Below are 26,612 nucleotides of genomic sequence, written 5' to 3'. Positions count from 1 at the left end.
GGAAAGTTTTGTCCTTAAGCCTTGGTGTGTGATTAAATAAACGTACATTTGTTAAAAGTCTAATAGCTAGTCTATAAACGAGATGCTAACCTAAAACTATCTGATTTGGAGTCCATTTAAGCATCCTCTCTGCTTTGCATACAGCTATACAGAGTCATGACCAGGATGCAACACTTAACATAAAAATCTATTGATGTAGTTGCCAAATACACAAATTATATATATTGGCAAAGCACATGGTTGAGGGCTTGTTAGTTTATTACTCATCTGCATGTCTTTTGCAAACAATTACCAACCAATGCCAACTGATTAAACCATTATGCTCTGAATTATTTCCGACTTTAGCATTCACTCTCGAATGCTCTTACACAAGCACCCTCCAGCACAAAAATGGCTGATGAACACTATACACTTATTATCCACACTGCAAAACAAAAACAAAAAGAGCTCAGCATACAGTATACCACTGTATATCAGGAAGGGGTGTAATTTCAATGAAACACTTGAATGTAAACATGTTAGGAGTGCATGCATTCTCTATCTGAATAGTTGTGTTGGACACTCATGTATATATATATATATATATATATATATATATTTTTTTTTTTTTTAAGAAAAAATGTAGATTGACCACAACCAAGGTATTATTGATAGGTTTTTTATTTATTTTATATATAAGATCCCAACCCTTTGACCCTGCAAACAGCAGCACACACAGTTTTTTTCTATGCTCATTTATTGTTTCATTTGATATTTTTGATTAAACTCTGTCTGTAGCAGATCTGATGATGTCGGTCAAAATGGTTCCAAATCCCCTGTTGTCACTCTGATCTTTTCCACTCTAAAAGCTGAACAGCAAATCAACTATACCATCAGTCAAGCCTCCGGCAAATAAAATTGGAACCATTTTCTTTGGTGATGGAAGGAAATGGCAGCCGCCTGCCGTTCTCTATCCTTTTTTCCCCCTCCCTTCTTTATCAGCCTCCTGGTGTGCGCCATCAGCCGAAGGAAGTGGAGGCCATTTTTCCTCAGGCCTGCCGACTCACCGAGGCTCTGCGTCCTGCTGAGGAGTCGCGAATAACAGCCCCCATCTCAGCGGGAAAGACCACGGCGCCTCCAACAAGGCCTCGCTCTGTTCAGGGCTTTGGCGAGATGCAATTAGACACCCCCACAGGGCCTGAAAGAGAGAGAGGGAGGGACCTCCCTGCTGGCCTGGACAGCCTGAGGGCTTTGAAGTCCTCCGCCATCTCGCTCCTGCTCTGAGAGGGGCGCCGTTAGGGACAAGAAGCCATGGGCAAACTGCTGCACATGCAGCTTGCCTTTAATCTTCACCTACGGCCTTTTTTGGTTAGATGTTATTTGACCACAGGCTCATTTCCCTGTGGAGAAACAGGGGGGGTGGGGTTGGGGTGGGGTGGAGGCAGTGTTGTGTGATCATGGCCTACTTTCTGTTTTTCTATGCAAAGTCTAGTAGAAAGAAATCCAGAACTTGTGGCCTGATCTCAGGCCGCTCAGCTGAGACGTTTCATTGGTTCTGCATAGATGAATGCTGTCGTGTCTTCAAGTACAAAATCTAGTCGGAAAATCTAAAAATACCTTTAGTAACCTTCATTAGCATATATTTCTGAAATGCCCTTTTCAGCCAGAAAGTCGTGAAACTGCAGTGAGAAGAAAGAGCAGAGACTATATGATTAAGTAGATTCGGAGCTACAGGAGTTATTAAGGAGGTTATATAGGCTACACAGCACGCTGGAACGACTTGGCAGTGGACATAGCATGCTGCGCTGCCAGCTTCGCACACCACTATTAATTATTGTGTGACCATGTCACTCGACTGAGAGGTTTCTTTTCGGTGTGAACCAGAACATCCACATCACGAGCCTGTGCAAACTCCCCTTGGGCTATCACCTCCCTCTAATTAAAGAGGACAGACTGAGTCCACAGAATTGTGTGTATGTGCGTGCAGCCGTGTTTTTGTGTATATATATATATATATATATATATATATATATATATATATATATATATATATATATATATATATATATATATATATACACACACACACACAAAGCTAAGACTATGTTGACCTTCTGATCCTCACCAGGGTTCTTTTTGGTTACAGGGTCGGATTCAGGTGTAGGCATTGCATTAATTAGGTGCATGTCAAAGAAAGGTCCTTACAAGGGAAGTGTGTGTGTGTGTGTGTGTGTGTGTGTGTGTGTGTGTGTTGTGAGAGGGATAAAGGGCATGACTCAGAGCAGGTGTCTGCTGTGCTGGTCGGTGTAGTGCGCTGCCTGCACCCTGCTGGGCGGAGGGACGGAATGAAAGAGAGAGGAGGGGGTGAAAGAGGAAAGGAGGGACGAGCACCGCTGAGGGTGGAGATCAGAGACGGAAGTGCAAAAAACGGCGGACTCGTCTGTCAACGAGCGATCGCTCGGCCGCGTGCGCGCAGCCCCAATACCTGGCCGGCGGAGACGCGCCTCGGTGGGAAACGCGCTTTCGCGAGCTTCGGACGCACGCACGCACGCTCGCTCGCGAACGCGCGCGCGCGCTCTCGCGTAGAAGGGCGGCCCTCACGCGCTGCCTGAGCTGCTGCTGCTACTGCTGCTGAAGCCTCCTCCTCTTCTTCTGCTTCTTTTTCTTCTTCTTCGGCGGATTTATTGTTTCACTTTGTGAGCGGAGAAACCCCGAGTCTGCGCCTCTCTCTCCACGGATTGTTTGTTCTCTCTCTCTCTCTCTCTCTCTCTCTCTCTCTCTCTCTCTCTCTCTCTCTCTCTCTCTCTCTCTCTCTCTCTTTTTTCCTTCTTCTTTTTTTTTTGTTTAAATGGATACGAGCTTCCTTCACGATGGACGTGCTGATAAACGGCGTTTTTTCCCGGTCACAATGTCCTCGTAAATCCGAGGAATAAACGACGAGAGGGCAGTGGACAGAAAAAAAGTCTTTCTGCGGAAACTCTGAGACTTGCGAGCGGCTTCTTTTGTCCTTTCCACCGCACCAACTTTCTTTCTCCACTCGTGGTTACGTGGGCTAGCTCGAGTCAATTCGACTGAAACACACACACACACACACACAGCCGAGTATACGCTCTCTCAGACACACACACACACACCGACACACAGATACGGACAGAAAACTCGAAGGAGGATTGAGAATAAATATAAAATACTTGGTGGGATTGTGTTGTATGTGAGTGGATTATAGACGCTGAGGAGAACCAGGCAGAACGTCATGTTCCTCTTTGTACTGTTTTGGCCGTGAATCTGGTAAGTAAAACCTCAAAATGGCTTCAGTCAAGTCGCATAAACTACACGGTAAAACACCGGTGCTTTAAACATAATCGTGTTGTGTGTTTATTGGATTTTCGGGTGTGTGTGTGTGTGTGTGTGTGTGTGTGTGTGTGTGTGTGGAAACTAATGGGATAATGATGAATGAAAGGGGGAAAAAAAGAGGTTTGTGAGAGAACATCCTCCTGTGAAGCTTCACTTCACACTTCACCTGACAGTTCAAGTGCTGAAAACACACAATAACAACAGAGCAATAAAATACTTCAATTGTTCATTAAACATGTAGTAATGATCATGTTAAATATAAGAAATATTAATAATACTCAGAAGAAGAAACTAGTCCTGTAACTCACAACCTTTTTATATTTATATTATAAATGCATAATTGTGTATGTGGTTGTTTCACGTGTAGCTTTTATAATATATATTTATATATACATATACTTTGCATATACGTTGCATTATTGCATGCAGTATATATATATAAAATTATTATTATAATTCACTTTTATATATCGTATGAATAGTATTATAATTATGTAATAAGATGTTTGCCTTTATTTCTGGGTAATAACATGTATATAAACACCTTTCTTTTTAGATTCAATGGGAAACACCATGTAATATTTCACTGATTTAAGGTTCATGAACGATGTGATTTTTAATATCAAATAAATCCCTGCACACCTTTTTTGAGGATTCTATAAAACTATTACAAACATGGCCTGCTTTGGATTTCACTCCACTATCTCACTATCACTATCACTATCTCTATATGACATGCATTGTATTACAATTAATATGTGAACTTACTCTTAAACCCCCCCCCCCCTTCTTTCTTTCTTTCTTTTTCTTCTGGGAGTTAAAAGAAATCCGCACGAGCTGCCAAACGGGCTTGAAATGTCACCTAAAACCCATTACCTGAAATTTTCATAACCTCTGCAGTCAACATTAGCACAGATTTTCACGTATCACACAAGAGCCCTTTAATAGCCCGAGCATCCATTAGAGGCAAGGTCATTATAAGTAGTTGCATTATAAGAGTTATTTTGATTCTTCTTTACCAAGGACAGAGCATAGCTGAGATTCAACCCTAAATATACAGACTAGTTGACGAAGTGCAGTAATTCACTCCGTTCCGTTCAGGGATGTTTCTTTTTGGTGTAATTCATGAGGCCCCGGGTCTTCACGCGAAAGCTGTAAACACGGTGCTGCTTAGGGTATGCAATGTGTTTTATGGAGACGTTTAATATTCCTGTAGATTATAAAACAAGGCCTGGTGGTTTGACATGGCTGTAAGAATGTATCTGGTAGATTGATTATTTGCTGGACAGCTTACTCAAGACTGTCTGTCATAGCACATAAAACATGTGGGTTCTTTCCCTGAGAAAAGAAAATCCGATACTCGGATGCCAGACTCTACCTCATTTGACTGAAACCATCTCAGATCTTTAATGTTATTGTGTGTCTGAGTGCTGCTGGAATACAGAAACGTTATATCTACTATTAGCTCCGAGCAGATGGCATGGTGAGAAATCCCAAAGGACCAAGGAGAAGACTGCAAAATGCAATATCTTGTTAACCAATTAGTGTCCTGATAACTTAAGGAAGTGTATGCGGTGAGCCAAGTGTGTGCTAGTAATCGCTAAAATAATTGGATTGGGAAGACAGCACCATTACCATGAATCATGTCAACATTATTGAAGGTTACAGAGCCGGTGCTACTCGTGGCATTTTGATAAATGCAGTTACTAAAATGCATTTAATAGACAGTCATAAGCGGTAAAGTACTACCACCGATGTAATACATTAACATTCACCTTGTGTTGCCTTTGCCCTTTTAAAAACGGCGAAAAAGCCGAAGCACTTAAGAACGTAAAAAGATTACGGTTATACGGCCTCGGGTGTTAGTTAATGGTATTTAGGTCTTTAAATTAGAGACGGTGCTTTAGAGAAGGTGCTGTCTAGCACATATATCAGCAGGAACCAAAGCCTGGCTTGTGACCCCAAACACCGATGGCAATGCCTGCTGGGATTCCAGGGTCGGGGGTGACCGTCAACCTGCTGAGCCAGGGCTCCAAACGAAATGCTAGCTGTGGATACCTCCCTTTATCAGATGACGCCCCAGAGGCGCGAAGCATTAAAGACCTTCCTTGTGACTAACTGCCACTGTGCACATTCTGAGACCGGAGGCGGAACTCAGACCGGCTGGAAAGCGTTTACTTTTTCATAGCTGTATCCAGTTGCATCACATGGCGCATCTGTGTCTTGCAAAGCCTGCGGGCCACCGTTGCGCTCACTTGAGTTAAAGGGCACTTGCTACAGTTCCAGGCGATTTTCCTTCAAGTAGCTCTGAGTATCAACTTTAATAGCACAGCTGTGACGATTAGCGAGTGTAAAACAGCAGTCTATAGATAACTCTTTCTCGAATTCAATCTTGCATGATGTAACATTTACTGCCAACGATGTACGACTCCAGTTTGATTATCTCCGCTTTTAGGATGTCTAATATTACATGGCACTGCCACCGTAACAGCGTAACAGCAGTGTTAGTCACTCCTGACTGATAGCACTGATCTCTAAAGCATGTAAGCTTTAAAAGGTTTAAAAGGCACGGGTTCATGCCCTGCTCGGGGATGGCCTAGTTACGTTAGCATGTTGTTGATATGGGATACGTGTCTATGTTGTTGGTATGGTTCTTTTGCTGAGATACCATTTAAAGTAAGATAAGGTCCCAGCGGAGCTTAACTGCAGCTCATCCACTTGGCAGAAACCCAGCTGTCAAATGCTGACAGCTTCCCTCAGCGCAGAAGTCTTACCTTGTCACCGCCTGGAATAACTGGAGCGGCTATTTGTGGAACTGTTTTTGGCTCCAGCGTCGGTATTGCTCACATTGTGTGGCAGCTGGACATGTCCGAAGGTTTTTTGCACCTTTGTAACTCCTGTGATCTATGTTTATTAAAGGGACATTCCATAATGAACACATTCACATGGACACACAGGGTTTGTTTTTGATTTACTGCATGAAGAATCGAATCCTCACGTGTCCCGACATGGACACAGGGAGTGTTATTGCAGCCCAATCGTGGCTGCATGTGCATTCTATTTCTATTTGATTACTTTGTCAACAGAAAGTCTTTGCGAAGGACTTTTGAAGAGCCTGTTAAAAATATGCCTGAAAGCCTTTGATGCAAAATCCATTTCCTGCACATTCAGGGCTCTAAATTTTCCAAGAACCATTGTGAGGCATTCCAAGAAAAGTGAGGCATTTAGCCTCAGCAGAATCGTAGCCAGAGCTCTTAATGCGGAAAAACCAACATGCGATGGAATGTCAAACCTCATTTAAAAGCTATGAATGGTCTACTCATACTGGAATCGGTGCAAATATGTACAGCAGTAAAACTGTTATGTTTGAATGTGTAACCTGGAATATATATCCAAATAGCTCATGTTTTCGATTTGACTCGGTGGGTCCGTTTAAAAAAGCTACATTGAAAATATAACCACTATGACACGTGGTACCGAGCCAGAAATCCATCATTTAAAAAAAAACTCCATAGTATCCTTATTTTTAATTCATATTTTAGGAGTTGCACACAAAAGGTTTCTGTTGCCAGGCCAGGAAGGCAGAGCTTTAACTGGATATTTAATTGCAACTGGCTCGTAGATGATGCGTAGGAAATAACCCATCCAAGGCCACTGCATGATATATTAATTCGCAGTCCAGCACAGACATAGGTATGAATGTTAGTACAGACGGATCCTGAGAGACTGGGGAGCCTGCACAGGGTTCACATTGTTCTCGTGGTAACCTGAGCTGAGCCAGGCATGAGCGGAGGGGAGGGAAAGAGGGATGGTGTGCAGCCAAGGTGGACTCTGTTGAGAGATCAGCAAGACAGCTGCCCATTCGGGAGCTTTCAGCACGGCTCAAATAAATACTTTGACTACCTAACTTACGAGCGTTAAGATCCCACACACACGTTAGAGCCGCAACTGCAGCAGCCCGTCATGGCGGCCCTGCGGACACGGCCCAGCCCTTTCTCATTTGTAAGGTCATTCTTTAAAGCCATCCATTAAAGGGAAGGCGTGGAGGGAGTCCCTGGGGTCCTCAGGGCTGCAGATTGTTATACTAGCGTGCTAGGGGGATTGGTTTCTAGGAAGCAGGCGGCACGACACATCCCAGAGGCATTGACAGCTATTGTGTGCATGCCCGCCCTACATCACTGCCGCTAATCTCTAACTGAGAGAAACCTGACCGCTAAATAATGGAAGAGCTCAATGCCAGCGCACTCACCTATTTCCTGGCATGGGCCGATTTGCTTGCCGCAATTCATGTGTTCTTTTCAAAGTCTTCTGTCTTACACGGTACATTGAGAAAAGGATTATCTTCGATGCCAGAGCCATCTTGCTTAAACAACACAGTATGTTTTTTTGAACGCAGCCCGAGTTATCTCAGGTCTACACATAAGTTTTTGGAATATAATTATAATGTTTGGGATTCTGTCATTTTTTTTTTTCAAATGTTATAAGAACTCGTTGCTTTTTATATAGTGGTTAATGTTAGTAATGTTCTGTGGTGCATTCACCATTAAAAAAAAGGGCTTAGTGCTGAGGGAGTGTGTTTGCTTGCCAACGAGTGAGAGAGAGAACGAGAGACATAAGGGAAGTCTTCGCTTAGACTGTGTGTTACCCTACACCACAGACGGTGAACTTTCAGACAGAAGTAGAGTATACAGAAAGAGCTCCCTGGTGCCTTATTTGAGAGCCATAGAAATCCACTGGAGGGAAATTTCATTAACTCAGCTCGTTACACTGTAGCTGGACTGCAGACTTTCCGCACTTAAAAACGGCAGATCTGCAAAGATGGGAAGGTTGGATTGCAGCGAATATCTGCGGAGGACCGTTGATTTAACAAAATCAAAAACCAAGTGAACGTTCCCGTCTTTCCTTGTTGATTTATTCCTGCTTCTTGCTAAAAAAAAAAAAAAATAAAAATAAAAAAGAAGAAGACCTGCTGGGGAATGTATTATATTGAGCTGTCTGTTGCACTGGAATGTAGTAACTTTGTGTAATACTCAAATGTTGGACAAATGTTGCTGTATGCATGAGCACAGTTATGGACCAGATGCCCCTTTAGCTGACTGGGCCTCATTCACAGCTAAACTAAAAGCAACGTGAGAAACTGTCAGCGTGCAAGAACAACTGTTTCTCTGTTTCAGTCATTTGCCAGTTGCACTCAGGCAGTGCTGTCCACAGATCGCCATGTTGCAGGAGAATTTACAGGCTGTCCCTTGTCTGCCATTGCCAGCGTAAACACTTTCTGACTTTCCCCTCAGTCTTTCCGCAAGCTTACCTTCAAACCATACCTGAATCCTTCAGTATTTCTTTTGTGTCCACACAAACCCCCTTTCCAGTGGCTCCTTCACAAGATTTTCCTGTCACTCTGAGCAGGACAAAAAAAATTTTGAGAACAAGAGTATTTAACCTTCAGCTAATCTCACCTTTGTGTGATCGGAGGGATTAGGCCAATAGACTCAGCATGCCTGGGAGGTTTAGCTCAGTAATGGGGTTGATGAATGACAAAAACTGCTTGGACAAGAGAGGTGCCGATTGAAATAGGAAGACACATTTGCTGGTGGGCTGACAGCTTGAGAAGCTTAAACCTAATACCTAACCTGCATCAAAGGAACATTAATGTACCATGACTCAAACTGGAAATAAGCACTTAGAGTCACAATTAGGAATTTCAGTTAGGGAAAGTGGCTTTGAATATATATCAGTCACATTAATGCATTAAGATGGCAGAAATGAATGCACAGAACTGAATTAAAAATGCTTTAAATGGCTTTCGAAGAAGGAAAAAAATCACGATTGGTTCAATTAAACATATACATACATACACTAAAATATATATCTAACAATTTATAATCATTTCTTTCTCCACAAGCAGTTCTTTTTTTTATTAAACACAATGCACAAGCTCCACAAATCCACACTCGCACAAGCGCCACAATTACACGAGCGCCACAAATCCACCAGCTCCACAATTACACAAAGGTGCACTGAAGATTATTTTGTGGTCTATATCTCAAGTGCTTTGTAGCACAAAGGCATGTTCCTTGAGGCAGCAGCGCTCTTGTCTGCTGTTCTTCCTGGCGTTACCATGCTCACCCCCCCCTGTGGTTGCATCACCCTGCTCAATACAAACTGTTCACCAGGGGGAGAAGCGACGCTCTGCAGAGGAGGAATAAGCTGTTCCTACTACTCCCTCCTCCATGGACCCCTGGTGCTTCCCAAAAGGAGCTTTACTCTAAGAGAGCCTAACCATCCATTATGGACCTCTCAAAAGACCTTTCACTCTAGATACAACAGGCTCCAGGGGGGAAAAAGGCCCGAATTGACAGCCCTACACAAAAGAGATTTACTGCTTATCTTCATGTGCATGAGTGGCATTCAAAAAGAGGTAATTGCAGGTTGTATACATCGGCAATCCTCCTGGGATTTCAGGCCTCCGCCCCATTTGCATTCAGTATTGCCGCTCTCCTGGGAAGGTCCAGTAAATGTCAAAGTGACACCAACATTAGCCATTAAATGCTAGGTTTACTTTGAGTGCAGCAGAATTAAAAGAGCACGGCAGCGTAATGTCATGGAAAAGGTGCCGCAATAAAAGCATAGAGGCTCACTTTTATTTTCCTTAACCCCTGCTTTATTAGCTCTTTAAAATGACACGGCCCTCCCTGCCATACCCTTCTCTCTCTATTGCTTTTGTCCCGGCTGCATTACTGCAATGTGCTTTGCCCTGTTTAACAACATTAAACAGATAGCATTATACTAACATCCTTTCTTGGAACAACATGAGATCAAATGAAATTAGTGGATTATTTGTGGCCTCATTCTAAATTAGGTTATTGTCCATAATGCAGTCTGACCACACAGGACGTATTTTCGTTTCAAAACACCAGTCCACAGAGATACTTCAGTAAAAAGTCGCGTCGGGTCGGAGGTTGTAAAATGTTTGCGCTGATTAGATTCTATTTCGTCTCTTGCAGGTCCCCGGGATGTTAACGATACTACAAATAAAAGTCCAGACGAAATTAGGTTTGGAGATTTTACGAGTAAAAGAGTAAAGCTCAGGCTCCGTTCCTGGCAGCAAAAGAAGGCGCAGGAAAACAGAACACATCTCTGCACACTAACTGTGCACGGGACCCTTTCGAGTAAAAGCTGCGATATTACAGTCGCTGGGATCAGCGGGATTGCACCATGTTTTCTCCAACTGCAACTTTGGCTCCTCCTCCACTTCTAACGGGGAACGCTCTAGCCGTGCCTGGTTCTTCCCCTTCAGGTCCCTACACAGGTACGTCACTGCACGCTTTGGTTTACAGCAATTGTTTGAACGTGTATGAAAAATCGCTAAGTTGCACTGCTAAAATTACAGAGCAGGACCTCCTGCGTCAAGAGCTGAACTCCCGTTTCTTGGCCTCCCAGAATGTGGATAGAGGAAATCCTCTGGCTGCTCCGTCTTACCTACGTACCGAGTTCCACCAGCACCAGCACCAGCACCAGCACCAGCACACACACCAACACACACACCAGCATACCTTCACCCCGTTCCCTCACCCGGCTATCCTGCCAGGCCCTGTAGCACCCCTGGTGCGTACCAACACCAGACATGTGAGGAGTTAACGAGGCTGCTTTTTATTTACCTAACGCTCACATTTGTAAATGTGACTTGTATAATTTGTTGGTGCATAATTACACCAAATACATTGGACGAAAAAAATAACAATTTATTTTCTTTCTTTTCGCTCCAGTTTGACAAATACCCACCAAAGGTCGACTCGTTTCACAGGCACAATGTACGTCATCCACTTTTTATTATTCTTTTTGTAAATTATGACAATTTTATGTTCATTAAGACCTGCAAATTTTTCCCAAATAGAATTTTTTTAATTTTTATAAAAAAATTGCTTTCTTATTAACCTCACGGACTAATAATCCACCATCCCATAATCTTTTACAGTTACTTCAGTCGTATCCCACAGTAATGCCGGGATTGTCTCCCATGGTGCCCCCAACAGGAATATTCAGCTCTCTGCAGGGAGCCTTCCAGCCCAAGGTGCTAAAAGTTTTCTTTTTAAAATATCAAAAAAAAAAAAAACTTTACTCAAAAGTACATTTAACTATATTTAACTTAACAAAGGATTACAAGAACAAAGTTTGGCAGATGAATTTATGATATATAATATAATATAATATAATATAATATAATGTATAATGTATATATATGCTTATGTGTGATGTGTCACAATAGGCCTCCAACCCACTCGATGTAGTTCCTGGACCAGGAGCAATGCCTCGTCCACTCATACAGAAGGAAAACAGAGTAAGCTTTCAAAGTTAATATTGCCATGTATCTATTTATTTCTTCAATGCGCAGTTATTGAACATGACTAAATAAACTGTGGAAGTTTACTGATGGTGTCAGGGATATTTACACAGTGTAATGTATATGCCAAGGAACATTTGGCTAATTGAAATGAAGTAGGTTTAAAGTACACAGGTAGACACTGAGTAAACATTATTTCTGCACATTGTTTTCCAGTTGTTGGACTCGGCGTGTCCTACACCAAAGGTAAGAGCCACACCATGTCCCACAGACAAAGCTGTATTCAGCCATCTGTACAAAGCGGAATTACAGTAATTTCCCTGTGTTTGTTTTACAGAAACCCGGCAAATGGTGCGCGATGCATGTTCACATTGCATGGCAGGTGTACCACCATCAGCAGAAAATAAAGGTATGTTAGCAGATCAAACACTGGCACTGTTGCATGACTCTTATTATGTTTGCTTTGGAAGCTATTGTTCCTTTCCGCCTTTCTCCATCTGTGTTTACCATATCACTGATCTTGGGCTTCTGTCACTGCTACTAGATTGCTAAGCCCCTTTCTTGTCTGTGTGCATTTCAGAAGCAGATGCAAAATGAGCCACACAAGCTAGACTTTGGGTTGAAGCCAGAGTTCCTGAGTCGACCTTCTGGTTCAGGTCTCTTAGGAATGATCCAGCAACCGCGTGACTTGCCCCGCCCTTCCACCATCTTTTCCAGCGCTGGTAAGTAATGGGGCTCTTTTATAAGCAGTGACAAGAGAACAACTATGCAATTATGGGCGTTTATTGTATAACAGCATTTGATAGAGACCTAATAAATCTGTAACATTGTTTTTATATTAGCTGTGTAACATTTCAAGGAGAGTTCAGCATCACATCTCTACTGATAAGTGAACATGGAAAATTATATGGGCAAAATGTTCAAACTTTATCCATCCAATATTTTTCTATCATCAGGTCCCACACACCCTTCTGTTTCACCTTATGGATACTTACCCCATCCTCACAGTAATCTCCACACCCCCCCCTCTCATCATGGTAAGACCCGGTTCCTATGTAATAACAATACTAACTAAGTAATGTAGTTAACACTCATTAAAACATAGCAATGTTTTGTATGTAGACCCTCTGAATAAGCCACCAGGGTTCGGAAGTTTGGGAATTCTGAGCTCCACAGCGTTCGGAGGGCTTGGAAATCCTACAATAAGTAAGTAATATATGTCTTTTGGAATAATTTTATAGGCCTGTCTGGGCATTGTAAGGCATCAAATCTAAACTCTTCTTGTTCCAAACAGCACCAAGCTCTGCACATGGAAGTAAAGACAGTAAAGCAGCTCCAACTTCAGCAGGACCTCAGGAGCCCTGGAACAGGCTGCAGCAGACACCCTCGTCTTTCCCTACACCCCCTGCCTGGCCACAGCCCCCTGAACTCGAAAGAGTAATGGACAAGAAAGATTTTGGACTCAACAAAGAAGAGCACGAAAGGTCGGAATTTTTTCCCCTTCCTGTTTATCTATCCTACATGTGTTTGTTGAAAATCCCCTTTTTGCGATATAGTCCCCATTTGCTGTGGTAATGATCTCCGCTCTTCTGGGAAGGCTTCTCACTTAATTATAGAGCATAGCTGTGGGGATTTGCCCATTAAGCCATGAGACCATTAGTGAGTTTAGCTACTGATGCCAGGTGAGGAGCCCTGGTTGTTCTCAAAGGTGTTTAGTGGGGTTAAGGTTAGGGGTCTTTGCAGGACACTCAAGTTTTTCACTCCAACCTTCGTCAACAAACGTCTTCATAGGCTCCGCTTTGTGTCCATGTCATGCTGGAACAGGTTTTTCCTTTTTAGTTCTACTGAATGGAAGTTGTAAAGCCACAGCATACAAAGGCATGTTTACAATTGTGTGCTTTCTGCTTTCTGTCAACATTTTGAGGAATGTATACTAAGGGTAATGATCAGGTGTCCACAAACTTTAGGCCAGCTTACATTGTTTTTTTGTTTTTTTTTTCTTGTCAACATTTACACTATGTTAAAATGGTCACATGTTTCCCGTTTGCTTATATCGCTTTTCCTCTTTTGTTTTTGCAGGGACACGAAAGAGAAGTTAAATGTGAGACACCAGTCACCTTCTAACACAAGTCCACAGAGTCATAAGCAAACAGTACAGTCCTCTAGAGACACTCCTGAGCCAAAAGACAAGGACAGAGCTAGAGAACGATCACAATCCCAGGAACCCCCCAACCAGAGTGGAGAGACCGAGGATCAGAGGCACAAGGACAGTCAGCAAGAGAAGAAGGAAAAATCCACTAAGGGTGACCAGCGTCCTACTGAGGAAAAAGCTCCTTCTGAGGACACTCTGTCCTCCCAGCAACAAAGGATTCGAGTTGAGAAGCGCAGTAGTGACGGATCACAGTGGGAGCCGGACGCTAAAAGGAGTAGACTAGAAGCCGAGCATGCCAAGAGTATCCATGTTAAAGTGAAGGAGGAGAGGAGAGAGATTCGGGACTCTCCTGAAATCAAGCCGCCTCCTAAAGTTTTAGAGAAACCAATGCAGGATCGAAGAACGCCAGGGATGCAGCCGTTTCCCATGTCCTCCATTCCTGTGCCTCTAGGAATGACAGGATTTCCACATGGCCTTGAAAGGACTCGCTTAATGACACCACTGGTCGGGATGAGCACACTGTCTGGTGCTGAGCGATTTCCATACTCTCCCCAGCATTGGGATCCAATTCGGAGTATGAGCCGTGGTCTGGACATTACTCAAAAAGACCCTGTTGCCAAGGAGCTGCTGCTGAGGGGCGACCCACTGCAGCGTGTTTACCCACGCGAGCCGCTCCTCCACCCGTTTATGCTGGAACAGCAGCAGAGGTGCCAGCTGGAAGAACGCCATCGCCTGGCACTGCTGCGTGAGGAGAGCGAGAGGAGCCGCCTGCTGGCTCTGCACCACCACGCCACCCTCGAGACCCAGCTGGCACATCCCGGCCTCCTGCCCGGACCCTACGCCAGCCCGCTGTTCCCGCGCCTGGCACTGGCTCACGCTGCACCCTATGGCACTCTGAGCAAGGCTCTACCTCATGCAGGCTACATGCATGCCCCTCCGCCCCCTCTGCTGCCTGGAATGCCCATGCGGCCTCCTTCTCCCAGACGGACTACGCCACTGGCAGACAGAAATGTCGAGGCGCCATGAGTGGGACATAATGAGGGCCTCACTGAGGCTGAGCCAAGCACTTCATGTCAAATACGTGATAAATATGGAAATGTACAGGGGCATCTGGGCTGATGCCTGGATCCAGATTAAGTCTAGATTTTCATTTAATTGCAGTGTCAGTGGTGAATCAGAGTTCTTTTTTTTTTCTTTTTTTCCCCCAACTTCCGCTACTCAATTCATTACCAGGAAACTGGCCCATCATTTTTTTTTTTTTTGGTGAAAAAAATTAAAAAGAATTTTAAGCAAAAAGGCGGCTTATTTTTTATTTATTTTTGGTAGATTCATATTGACCAAAAACTAAAAACATTTACAAGAAATTAAAAGCAAATAGTCAGCAAATCTAAAAGGATATTCCATTTGTGTAAAAAAGATAAACATTTGTTTAAAAAGTACAACAATGTAAAAAATAAAACCTAAACAAAACCAAACGTCAGCTAAAATCACTTCTTAATACATTTTGATTTGTTGTATACAGAAAAACTGACCATCACAATTAAAGACAGATTATTTCCGAGCTGAAACATTAACCATTAAAATCTTATCACCGTAAAATTGCAAACAAAAATCTAGACTTCGTGTGGAATGTAAATTGAATGTAGTACAACAGTAACGGTGGTGTGTAGTGTTCTTTTGTGTATGTAATTTCTCATTACACTACATCCATACCGAGGCCTCGAGCGACGGCGGCCAGCGCTCTTACCGCTCCCGACTCCATCCCCGAGTCTGCGGCGTTCTCCTGCTCGCCGTTCATCTCCCTCACTGTGTTTAGTATACAATATACTGGTGCTCTATCCTTTATGGCACTGTTCTCACCGTTCACAAGCACAGGCATGGAAGAGGAGGAGGAAGAGGAGGAGAAAGATGAAGAGGAGGGGTAGGAAGATGGTGTAGGAATGTCATTCATGCTCTCTGCCTGGACCGCCGGTCTCTTTGTCTGAGCGCTTGATCCCGAGAGCTTCCGAGGTGTGCGCTTTTCAGCCATGTTCTTTATCAGCTCTTCCGTTACCTCAACGGTCTCGAAGCGAACCATGTTCAGGCGCAGGTAGCCGTCCTCATCTTCTTTATACCTGCTCCCCATAAAGAGATTATCAACCAGACAGAGAGGAAAATTCTAATTTGACGGATTAGTAAATATTACATTCAAAATTTAGAACGATTCAAATTCTAAATATTTGAAATATTTAAATTGAATATTCTGCATTCGGTGCCACCCGGATGAGGACGTGTTCCCTTTAGAGTCTGGTTCCTCTCAAGCTTTCTTCCTCATACCATCTCAGGGAGTTTTTCTTTGCTACCATCTTGCTTATTAGTGATAAAAATCTGAAGGAAGAAACTTATAGGCACTAAACTGTTTCTTTTATACAAATTTATATCGGCTTTATCTCCGCTTGAAGCTGCTTTGAGACCATGTTAAACGTGCTATACAAAATAAAAAAAAACCGAATTGAATATTCTGCATTAGATGGCAGACCATTGTACAGTTGCGGACCCAGCAAAGTGTTTTAGCAGAGCAAACCAAGTAATGGGGATAGAAATAAAAACCTAAAAAGGGGCTCTATTCAATAAGAAGACAAATGTTTTTTATCTAAAGTGTCTGTCAACTATTTAACTGAAGACAGCTCGTCAGAGCAGTAGATTAAAACATGGCTGTTGGCACCAGATGGGCTATTTTGCATATTTCAGAAACTGCTGTTCTCATGGGATTTTCCTTAGTCTTTAGAGTTTTCACAGAATGCTGCGAAAGAAAAAAATGGAGCGAGTGACAGTTCTGCAGGTTTAAATGCCATATTGATGAGAGATCAGAAGAAGCTGGATCAGATCAATTCAAGCTCCCAAAAAAAGACTTCCAGACTTACACATAGACACTTTACAACTGTGGTAAAAAGAAAAGGGTCTAAGAGCAGAACACATCAGGTTACAGTCTTGTCAGCTAAGAATCAGAGGTCAGAGATTCAGTCAAACAACTGGACATTTGACAACTGGAAAAAAAAAAAAGGCTGCAAATTTTTCCCCACGATGAAATTGAACTGATAAATCAAAGATGAGGAGGTTGTGGACAGTTTTGCCTCTTCGATGCGCATTATTTTCCAACACGAGCCTGAAACTCTTGACAGTTATATAGCAAAGCCTTGTTGTGTTCCCCTGTAAACTGTGAACAGAATGTCAGCAGGGAATTTCTCGCAGATTTCCAGTATGTTGCTCACTTTGATGTCTAAGCTATTGCGATGTACTGGTATTATAACTACTGTATGACCTTATATCTCACGCTTAAGGAAGATTTTTAAGGCTTGCCTGCCAGTCTCTCCTTTTAAACCAACGCCACTGACAGAATGAGCAAAACAAGAAAGTGCACTTTCTCCATTTCAGATGAAGAACCTTCAAAGGGTATTCGAGCTGGATGAAAATCATGGAGAGCAGCAGATTTATTGTTCGATTTCAAATAAGATTAAATGCTGACTGCAGTTTGCCTGTATATTTCGATTTGGTACATTACATCAAAAATAGAGAATGCAGTATATGCATGTCCAACAGGGGGCGCCATTTCACATAGTGTATTCATTCTTGTATTTGCCCCGCTTTTTTTTTTTTTTTTTTGGTTTGGGGTGCAACCATGATCTTTGCATACCCCTTAGTAAATGTGCAGCTGCATCAGTGCATTACATCAGGATGTCATTTATTTGTGACTCAAAGCTCTAATATATATATTTTCCCCTCACTACAATCTAGGATTATTATATATATTCATTAATAACACTGTACGGATGGCAAAGAGGTGAACCGATTGTCTGATGAAGCGTACTGCTAACGCTTTGGATCCAATTTTGACCCCGTATGGAAACTCGAACTTTGATCAGAACCAGATTTTAGCTTTAAAACCAAATACAGGAATCAATGGTACAATGTTCCTTACTCATATATCCAGGAACTGGGGTAAAGACATTCAAATAGAAAGGTTTTTGTTTTTATATGTACACTTTAAAAAGCCAATAACAATATTCAAATGTGACTAGACGAATACATTCGTTCTCCCTGCATTTTTTCAGGCCAGATGTGTCACATCTGTTCACACTATGTGCTGCTGGTTAAACGGTGGTAATGCGAGGTGGCGCTACAAAACAAATTACAGCCATAAATGAAACATTAACGGTTAAGCATTAAAATGTAACGGTGGTCATTACTCAGTAAAACTATGTACTTATCGTACCTCTGTAAGAAAATCATTTATGTATCTTAATGAAATTTAGTTGAATACCCAACAACAACAATCCAGTGCAGTATACCTGAAACGGGAATGTCCCGACGGCCATTTGAGCTGATGTTTCTTTCTCAGGTGAAGAGTCAGGGTGTAACACCATGAGAAGTTCTTGTCACACAGATGACATTTATACCTGGACACCTGGTCCCCCCTCTGGAACATTAACAACACACCGCGTGTGAAGACGAAGCCCAATGGCAGAACAGAAATGACAGAAAACTTTGAGAAGCGAGCGTTTGGCGCCACCTGCTGGCTAACCTCGTGTACTCGTTTAAAGTGCTGCTTCATGGTGTGGGCCATGCGAGAGGAGTAACCGCAGCCCTCCATGGTGCAGTGGTAAGCCGCTCCTTCGTTGTGGGTCTCCATGTGCTTCCGCAGATCATGCTGATTCTTGAAGCTGAAGAGCAAAAGTACACCTTCAGGCAGGTTCTTTTACAGGAAAAACTGTGTGTGTGTGTGTGTGTGTGTGTGTGTGTGTGTGTGTATAAGCTTGACTACCTGCTCTCGCAGAAGTCACAGGGAAATGGTCGCTCGTCACAGTGGCGAAATTTGATGTGGATCTTCAGGGTGGAAAGGGATGTGCACGTCATGTCACAGAGTGGGCATTTTATATGATTCACTGGAAAATGAACGGGGACACAGGTTTATACAAGAAACATTCGTTCATTTTTCGTTTCACTGAAATGGCTTGATACATTGCTTCTCATTTCTGCTTCCACCTATTAATCTTTTATTACTCAGACAGACAACAAACAATAACATACAACACGTCTGCGATACCGAGAAGACTATAATAACACCAGGAGATAATTACATCCCTCTGGTTTTCTACATCTGGGCACTTATCAAGCGTGCACCGGCTTGCCGGGTTCGTCTACCCAGTCCTCTGAAACCACATACGCCTTTATATTGTTACTTTCATCAGTGAGAAAAATATCAGCACACGACCCAAAGTGCCGGGAACACACCGTGCTGCCGAACGTGGTCTCTCAGCAGTCTCTCGTTAGCGAATCCTTTGTCGCAATGGGCACATGTGAGAGAATCTGAAACAGATCGTGATTATTAGGAAATATAGCAATATTACACAAACAGAGTAACGGACTTCACAACAACATATTCAGGCAAATAACTACAATAAAACAACTATAGCACTCAGAACCTGTAGCAGCAATGCTATATTATATTCAATATTTTCCATGAGGAATCCATTATAGAATGGGAAAGCAAATGTATGTATTTTTTATTTTATTTAGAAAGAGAATTTGAAAAATGAAAAAGGAAAATTATGTTGAATTTTTCTTCTAATACTCCAGAACCAAACTACGGGGAAAACGCGTAATTTTAAATTTAGTTCGAGGATGCAGAGAAAAGAAAATGAAAGGGAAACTAAAATAGAAAAATGCTTAATTTTTTGAAAAAAATATCTAATTGCAAGTTTGACTTTGGAGAAGAATGTTTTTTTTTTTTTTTTTATTATTAGAAGAAAATACAAATAATGGTCCTTTTTCTTATTTTAAACTTCCTTCTAAATGAAAATCGAACGACCTGAACATACACGGACTGAGAAAAATGTTCATTTTAGTTTAGTATTATGCAGAAAAAAAAATTTAAGTAATTTCTCTCTCTCTATAAATTAGTAAATCATTACACTGTCTTTTAGCATGAGTGCTGGTTAACTACAGTTTAGTTTATTTGGTGGTAACTGTGCGTTGTTTATTTGTCATTTATAGGAAGTGTTTCCTGAAATGGTATAAAACATTAGTGAATTGGTTAAATGCATGTTTTCCAGGTTCAATGGAAATTATATAATTTTTTCCCACTTTAAAAGATATCATTTCAGGCTAGAAGGCACCCAATCATAGAGTCGCCTGTGTACTTGTGAATACTGACCCTCTGGCTCGGCTTGTCTCTGTATATGATCGAAGAACTTGGTGTTGCTGGAGAACATGCAGCCGCAGGTTGGACAGGCCACCAGACGCTCCTGTGTGTGACTGCGCAGGTGCTCACGCAGCCGATACTTGATCTTAAAGAAAGCATCACAACCTGAAATGTACCAAACCATAGTTAACAAGGCAAATATATAAAAAAAAAAAAACATATGATCTATGATCCAGGTCTTCATCTCAGGTACATGCACATTACCTTTCCAGCTGCAGAAGAGAGCCTGCTGCTGATCAGGGAGCGGCTGTAACTCGGTGCAGTGCGCATGCATGTCCACATGGCGGTAAAACCACTCCGGATTGTTAAAAGAGCTCTGCCGAAGGAGATTCCCAGTTTCAGAACTCTTAATGCAACGAATAAACCGGTACACGTGCGCTAAAGCGAGCTAATACTCACATCACAGTGTTCCCACTGACATATGAATCCTTCAGAGATATCCGTGACCAGGTTGTTGCTGTGGAGGTCCTGAGTGCAGCTGGGAAGCTCAGGATGCGATTGGAGCAGTTGGGTCCCAATAAACTTCAGCTTGCTGTGGAAGTTATGGAAGTGCGCATGAGCGATGAGCTCACTGGGACTTCCCATAGCCAGGAACTCGCAGCCCTGCCACAGGCACTGATAATCATCTGGAAGTAAGAAAATAAAAAATCATTAAACATGAATCACAAAGCAAATGGCACTTCTTGGCTGATCTTGAAAAGAAGGAAACACAGGACTAAACACCACAGGGTATAAAATTGTGTTTTTATTTATAATCTGAAATGAAAAACCAAGTAACCATAGCAATCCAGCACTTAGTAGTTTTGCACTCCTATAAACACTTCATACATGTAAGTAATCATAGTTATTACTGTTAGGGTTCAATGCAATGAATTTTCACAGCAGTGCATTTCACAAAAATCTGACATTTGACCTCCTCCTTTTTTTTCTGTTGATCAGAGACCAAACAGAGTGCAAATATACATGCTATGTGATAAATAATTCGTAAAAAAAAAAAATCTACGGGAGTCCGTCCAGGGTCTATGTGGTGGAATGTGAGAGGAGAAACGTGCGCACACTAATTCTGCTCTCGTAAGGATGTAACACGGTTAATGGCGAGCCACATTTATCCTCAACACTCCAAAGGGAAAACAAAATAAAGGCTGAATGATCTGATCATCATGATACTGATATGAAGGAGCACATTTCAGGGTTAAAGTAGAGATACACTCTGTAAAATATTACTCCAGTAAAAGTGCTCCCTTTAAACATTTACTTGAGTAAAAGTGCAAAAGTATTTGCCTTCAAAAGTACTTAAGTACACAAAGGACTATGCATTACGATATAATTATCCTCTCAAAATGTTCTGCTTGTTGGTGAACTGATGCTAAACTGTGTGTTGGTGTTTAGTAGATACCACCAAGCGGCAATCGTAACAAGTTTAAAACAGAGTGTGCGCTCGACCCTGATCAGTCTTACTGTGTGCTTCACCAGTTAACTTTTTATCCACTCATAAATAAAAAAGGAACGACTGGTTTCACAAAATGTAGTCGAGTAAAAAGTCTGATATTTGACTTTGAAATGTAGTGAAGCTCAAGTCAAAGTCTCCCCAAATGGAAATACTCCAGTAAAGCACAGATACATCAAAAAGCTACTCGAGTACAGTACCGAATACATTTACACCACTGTTTCTTAGCTGATTACTTCGTATTTGCTCACAAACTAACCACATTACATAGAGTATCGCTTTAGCTGGTGCATTTTCAGGTCCATTGAATTCGAGGCCGCCTCACTATTTCACAAAGAACGAGTTCCCGTGCTCCTTTTCATGTGTGCTCGAAAATAGTCAGAAGAATCAGACTATTTCCTGCATATTCTGGCATCAGTGAATAAGTAGTCAGTCATCGGTGATGCTGCGATCAGAACTGAGCTCTGATCAGAAGCTAGAGCACAATAATAAACTCATTTACAACAACATAAACGAGCTGTACACATTATATCGGTAGGAGAATGCTGAGGATGGAGCCATCAGGGAGGAGGAAAAGAGGAAGACCAAGGAGGAGGTTAATGGATGTGGTAAGGGAAGACATGCAGGTAGCTGGGTTGAAAGAGGCAGATGTAGAGGACAAGGGGGGTATGGAAATGGATGATCTGCTGTGGCGACCCCTAATGGGAGCAGCCGAAAGAAGAAAAAGAAGAAACAAGATGTACACCTGTAAGATGGAACAACAAGAGGGTATGCTCATGTGGCCACTAATATACAGGGTTTAGGGGAGTTGGTAGCTCAGTGATTAAGGCTCTGGGTTACTGATCGGAAGGTCAAGGGTTAAAGCACTGGTATTGCCAAGCTGCCGTTCTTGGGGCCCCTGAGCACGGCCCTTAATCTTTAGTGCTCCAGGGGTGCTGCATAATGTCTGACCCAAGCTTCATAACATTGCTGGAATGTGCAAAAAAAAGAAGTTCACTGTGCCGTAAAATACGTGACATATATAAAGCATCTTTCTTACTTTCTTTTTCTTTTTAAACGTCCAATAGCTTTGTTGAGCCAAATCACTAATGTCAACGTCAACATCACCAAGTAATCAACCGAACCTCTTAGAGATGTGCTCTTGTTTTCCTGCTAGTGGTCAGAGGTGAAAAGTAACGAATTACATTTACTCACATTCCTGTAATTGAGTAGTTTTTTTTCTACTAAAAGTAGTTTTTAAAATCAGTATTTTTAGTTTTACCCAAGTATGTTTAGTTTGAAGTATTGTGCTTGACTACATTTTAAATCATATCAGTTACTGAGTAATGCAAGAGGGGAAAAAAATTAATAAAAAAAAAATCGGACTTCGGAAACTACTGCACTGATTGGTTGATGGCCAGAGAACACACACTAAACTCACAGGAAAGATCTATGGAGATGGACAAGACAGACAAGCCTGCGATGCAGAGCCAGCTGAAAGCAAAATGCCGTTGAATTGAAAGCTGTTCGATGCGTGCGCTCGCTGTTTGAATTCTGAATCTGCATTTACAATTTCTCTTATTATAATAAAATGACATAACAGGAGATTCCTGCAAAAGTGCATAACTCACATTAGACTCAAGTCATGGACTGTAGGGTTTTGTTTTTTTGTTATTGTAATTACTTTTGGAAGGTGTTCCTAAAAAAATAATAATAACTTTCTTTCGGCTTCTCCCATTAGGGGTCGCCACAACGGATCATCCGAATGTTTTTACGCTGGATGCCCTTCCTATCGCAACCCTCCCTAATTATCAGGGCTTGGGACCGGCACTGAGAGTGCACTGGCTTGTGCAACCCTAATGGCTGGGGCTGGTTCCCTGACCGGGAATCGAACCCGGGCCGTAGCGTTGAGAGCGCCGCATCCTAACCACTAGACCACCAGGGACCCCCTAAAAAAATAATAATAATATAAAAATAAAGGTTTGAAATTTATATCCTCTTGTCCCTTTTGGACTACACTATAATCCCCCCCCACCCCCTCACCCCCTGTTAAAAAAGTAGCTCTGTACATTTTTACATTTTAATGAGCTACTTTTTACTTTTACTTGAGTAGATTTTTAGAGTCGTAACTTGACTGTCTGAAAATTTCATTGAAGTAACAGTACTTTTACTTAAGTAAAATATTGTATCACTCTTTCCAACTGTGTTAGAGGTAAAAGAAAAGCACAACACTGATGGACTACAATCAATAGTTGTTTAGCAATAAATTATATATATTTATATAGTTGGGTCAATTTTTTTCCATTCTGTAATCCACCACAATGGATTTGGTTGAGGTTTAAACTTTCAGCTTCAATTCAACAAGTTCAACAAAAAACAAAACAAACAAAAAAAAACTACGAATTTATGCATTTTGCAATTTACAACCTTTTCAATTTATGTAGTCCCTCCAGAAGTAACTTCCGAAAATTGCATTACTGTCTAAACACTTCTGGACCCAATTATATATTGTAGGCTGACCAAATAAGCACTTTCTGTGCAGTGTCTTGACTTTAAAGAACTTACCAAGCTCCTCCATGGTGTCCCCATTCCCAAGATGCTCCTTCAAATGTAAAGACATGTGCTCACTCAGATCCTCCATACTCCGTCCCTTGAACGTACACGAGGACCATTCGCATGTAATCACCATGTTGGAAAGATTTAGTTTTTTCGCCATGATCACCTAAAGAGGCATGAGGTAACTTAGTATGGAGACAACAACTGACAAATATTCTCTTCTCTTCTGTGGACACCTGAGCACCAGAGCTAGCTTGCTGAACATCCTATTACAAATTTAGGCCCTCATATACTGTTATAATAACTTTCATTTTTCAGGGAAGGCTTTTCACTAGCTTCAGGGATTTGTGATTATTCAGTCGCAAGAGCATTATTAATGTCTAAGGTGCAGTCACGGTTCTTAAAGGTGTTCATTGGGGTTGAGTTCAGGGCTCTGTGCAAAAACTCGAGTTAGTCCATCTTCAACTTAAACACACCATGTCTTCATTATTTTATAATGGTCAAGTGTCAACCTTTGGCCAGTGATTTGCTACAAGTGAGCAAATATTAAGAAAGTAAAACAGAAATAAATGGGATTCCACATACACTTAGGGAAAAGTTCTGTTATGCTATCCACCTACTGGCATGTTTTAAACGCCACCTGGAGGACCACATAGAAATTTGGGAATCATGACCATTCTAACTTCTAACACTCCTGGCCACAAAAAAAACAAACAAACGTGAAATGCTAAATATTCTGTACTGTTCTGTATATAATGTGCTGAATTGTACATCAAACCTTTGACCTTAATGCACAAAAAACTGAATCTCTCTGTTTCTAGCTTTTTGCTCAAAAACAGCTCACTGCCACAAAAGTAAAACGGTATATAGTAGAATAGAAGGTTCGAGGAGTTTATTTGTTTAATACTACAATTGGCATGAACGGTTCTGCATTCAAGTGCCCATCAATGAACAGTTCGCTGAACAGCACACCTCAACAATGATGGAACTGGAACGGACATTTGGTGTAACCCATATGAGGACAGATTCCCTCTTGAGTCTGGTTACTATTAAGGTTTCTTCCTCATACCATCTTAGCTTTTTTTTTTGTTTGTTTTTTTACACTATCGCCACTTATAAGGGATAAACGCATTTCGGAGACCGTTCTGCGCACCTGAGGATGTTCATGAAGTTACTGAGCAACTTATAAACTCAGGATGGATTTGGACTGCAATTAATATAATCAGTCTGCTACAAAGGCTCAGGACCACAGTTGGATTTAACAGTTCTGTATTTCAGCACCCATCATTGAACAGCGCACCTCAACAGTGATCAAACTATAATAAATGGGCATTTGGTTTCACCCAGAAGAAGGTGGTTCCCTTTTGAGTCTGGTTCCTTTCGAGGTTTCTTCCTGATGCCATCTCAGGAAGTTTTTTCCTGCCACAGTCAATGCTCATAAGAAACAAACGTAACTTATTAACATATCGATTCTAATTTTATAACCTATTTATTTCTATAAAGCCACTTAAGGATAATATCCATTGTTAAAAGCGGTATTCTGAAGTCCTGCGAATCAAAAACAGCCTCCAGATGATACTGATTTGGACTCACTCCTACTGCTGAGGCTCTTGATCTTCTCCAGACAGACCTGAGTCGTCCTGATATTCTACAACTTCACATCCTACGGTGATCCAAAGACCTGCAGTTTAGACCCAAGACTAACCCTTGGATCAGAAACAATAGCCTGGACAGAGAAGCCAAAATCGGCTGCTGGGATTCACATAGATGCTCCAAGTGAACATATTGAAGAGGAATGATCTGTGATCCTACACCCTGCTGTCACCCACATGAGCATGGATTCAAGGTTTCTTCCTCAAATGTCAATCAACATGCAGAAGTGGTTCAGCTGACCGACCTACAGGCTTGTTGTATTATATCAGCTCAAAACAATCTGAACAGTTGTATATTTAGTATATTTATCACACAGACACGTTACAGCTCTACACACTGTTACATTAATATCATTATAGATACATGAAATACGACCGGAACTGTTTATTCTGCTTAGGTCACTGCTAAAAGTCTATTATCTGACTGAACAGACGAAATACTCACCGTGCTGAAATATAATAATAATAATAAAAATACATAAAGAAATATTAAAATCTCTAATACAGCTCTGTAGCTGTACAACCCGAACTGGCCCACTCTGACATATACCTTAAAACTAAGCTTTGGGCGCGTTACTATGGTTAAATCTCAATTTCCTTTCATTTGAAATATGTAGGGCACTAGATAGGGTATTAAACCCATTGTTGTATCCCTGCTAAGATAGACTAGCCATAGCGATTTAAAAAAAAGTTTTGTTTTTCGGTCGCAGATTGATTGCGTCATCGGGCCAGAAAGCAAAACAAGAGTCACCTCTACAGACAATGCCGGGAAAGTCAGCAGGGTTTCTCCTGGTGTTAGGATTCGGTATCGCCATCTTAACAGGGGTGTCCTGAGCGCATTCTTTGCAGTAATAATACATTGAGATGTATGTAAATCTAAATTAATTTAAGTTATTCACACACACACATTC

General features: G+C 41.8%; 2 protein-coding genes across 5 annotated transcripts; one reads left to right on the top strand and one right to left on the bottom strand.

Annotated features, from left to right (window-relative positions):
- Window positions 1-2,341: 2,341 nt before the first annotated feature.
- Window positions 2,342-15,122, top strand: auts2b (activator of transcription and developmental regulator AUTS2 b). 2 transcript variants are annotated; one of them, XM_083549486.1, is made up of 13 exons: window positions 2,342-3,267; window positions 10,338-10,642; window positions 10,724-10,959; window positions 11,100-11,144; window positions 11,309-11,404; window positions 11,600-11,671; window positions 11,891-11,920; window positions 12,012-12,083; window positions 12,255-12,396; window positions 12,631-12,711; window positions 12,797-12,880; window positions 12,969-13,158; window positions 13,754-15,122. In XM_083549486.1, exons 2-13 carry the CDS (start codon window positions 10,549-10,551, stop codon window positions 14,850-14,852), a joined length of 2,241 nt encoding a protein of 746 aa, XP_083405612.1. In that variant the 5' UTR covers window positions 2,342-3,267; window positions 10,338-10,548; the 3' UTR covers window positions 14,853-15,122. The 2 variants fall into 2 exon arrangements, with proteins under 2 accessions (XP_083405612.1, XP_083405613.1); XM_083549487.1 differs by having other exon boundaries at window positions 2,352-3,267; window positions 10,724-10,938.
- On the bottom strand, window positions 15,110-26,438 carry LOC310730462 (histone H4 transcription factor). Of its 3 annotated transcripts, XM_083549492.1 has the most exons (11): window positions 25,710-25,726; window positions 25,643-25,679; window positions 24,059-24,215; window positions 20,467-20,693; window positions 20,272-20,383; window positions 20,020-20,172; window positions 19,098-19,172; window positions 18,628-18,748; window positions 18,388-18,526; window positions 18,155-18,282; window positions 15,110-15,940 (listed from the first exon to the last, which is right to left on the bottom strand). In XM_083549492.1, coding segments are annotated over exons 1-11 (1,569 nt in total). In that variant the 5' UTR covers window positions 25,712-25,726; the 3' UTR covers window positions 15,110-15,522. The 3 variants fall into 3 exon arrangements, with proteins under 3 accessions (XP_083405618.1, XP_083405619.1, XP_083405620.1); XM_083549493.1 differs by lacking the exons at window positions 25,643-25,679; window positions 25,710-25,726 and adding an exon at window positions 26,147-26,438; XM_083549494.1 differs by lacking the exons at window positions 25,643-25,679; window positions 25,710-25,726 and adding an exon at window positions 25,755-25,883.
- Between the last annotated feature and the right edge of the window lie 174 nt (window positions 26,439-26,612).

This window comes from Silurus aristotelis, assembly GCF_946808225.1.
Source record: "Silurus aristotelis genome assembly, chromosome: 8".
In the NCBI taxonomy this organism is placed as follows: Eukaryota; Metazoa; Chordata; class Actinopteri; order Siluriformes; family Siluridae; genus Silurus; species Silurus aristotelis.
Note: the sequence above shows the minus strand (reverse complement) of the source record. Positions and strands in the feature narration are given on the sequence as shown.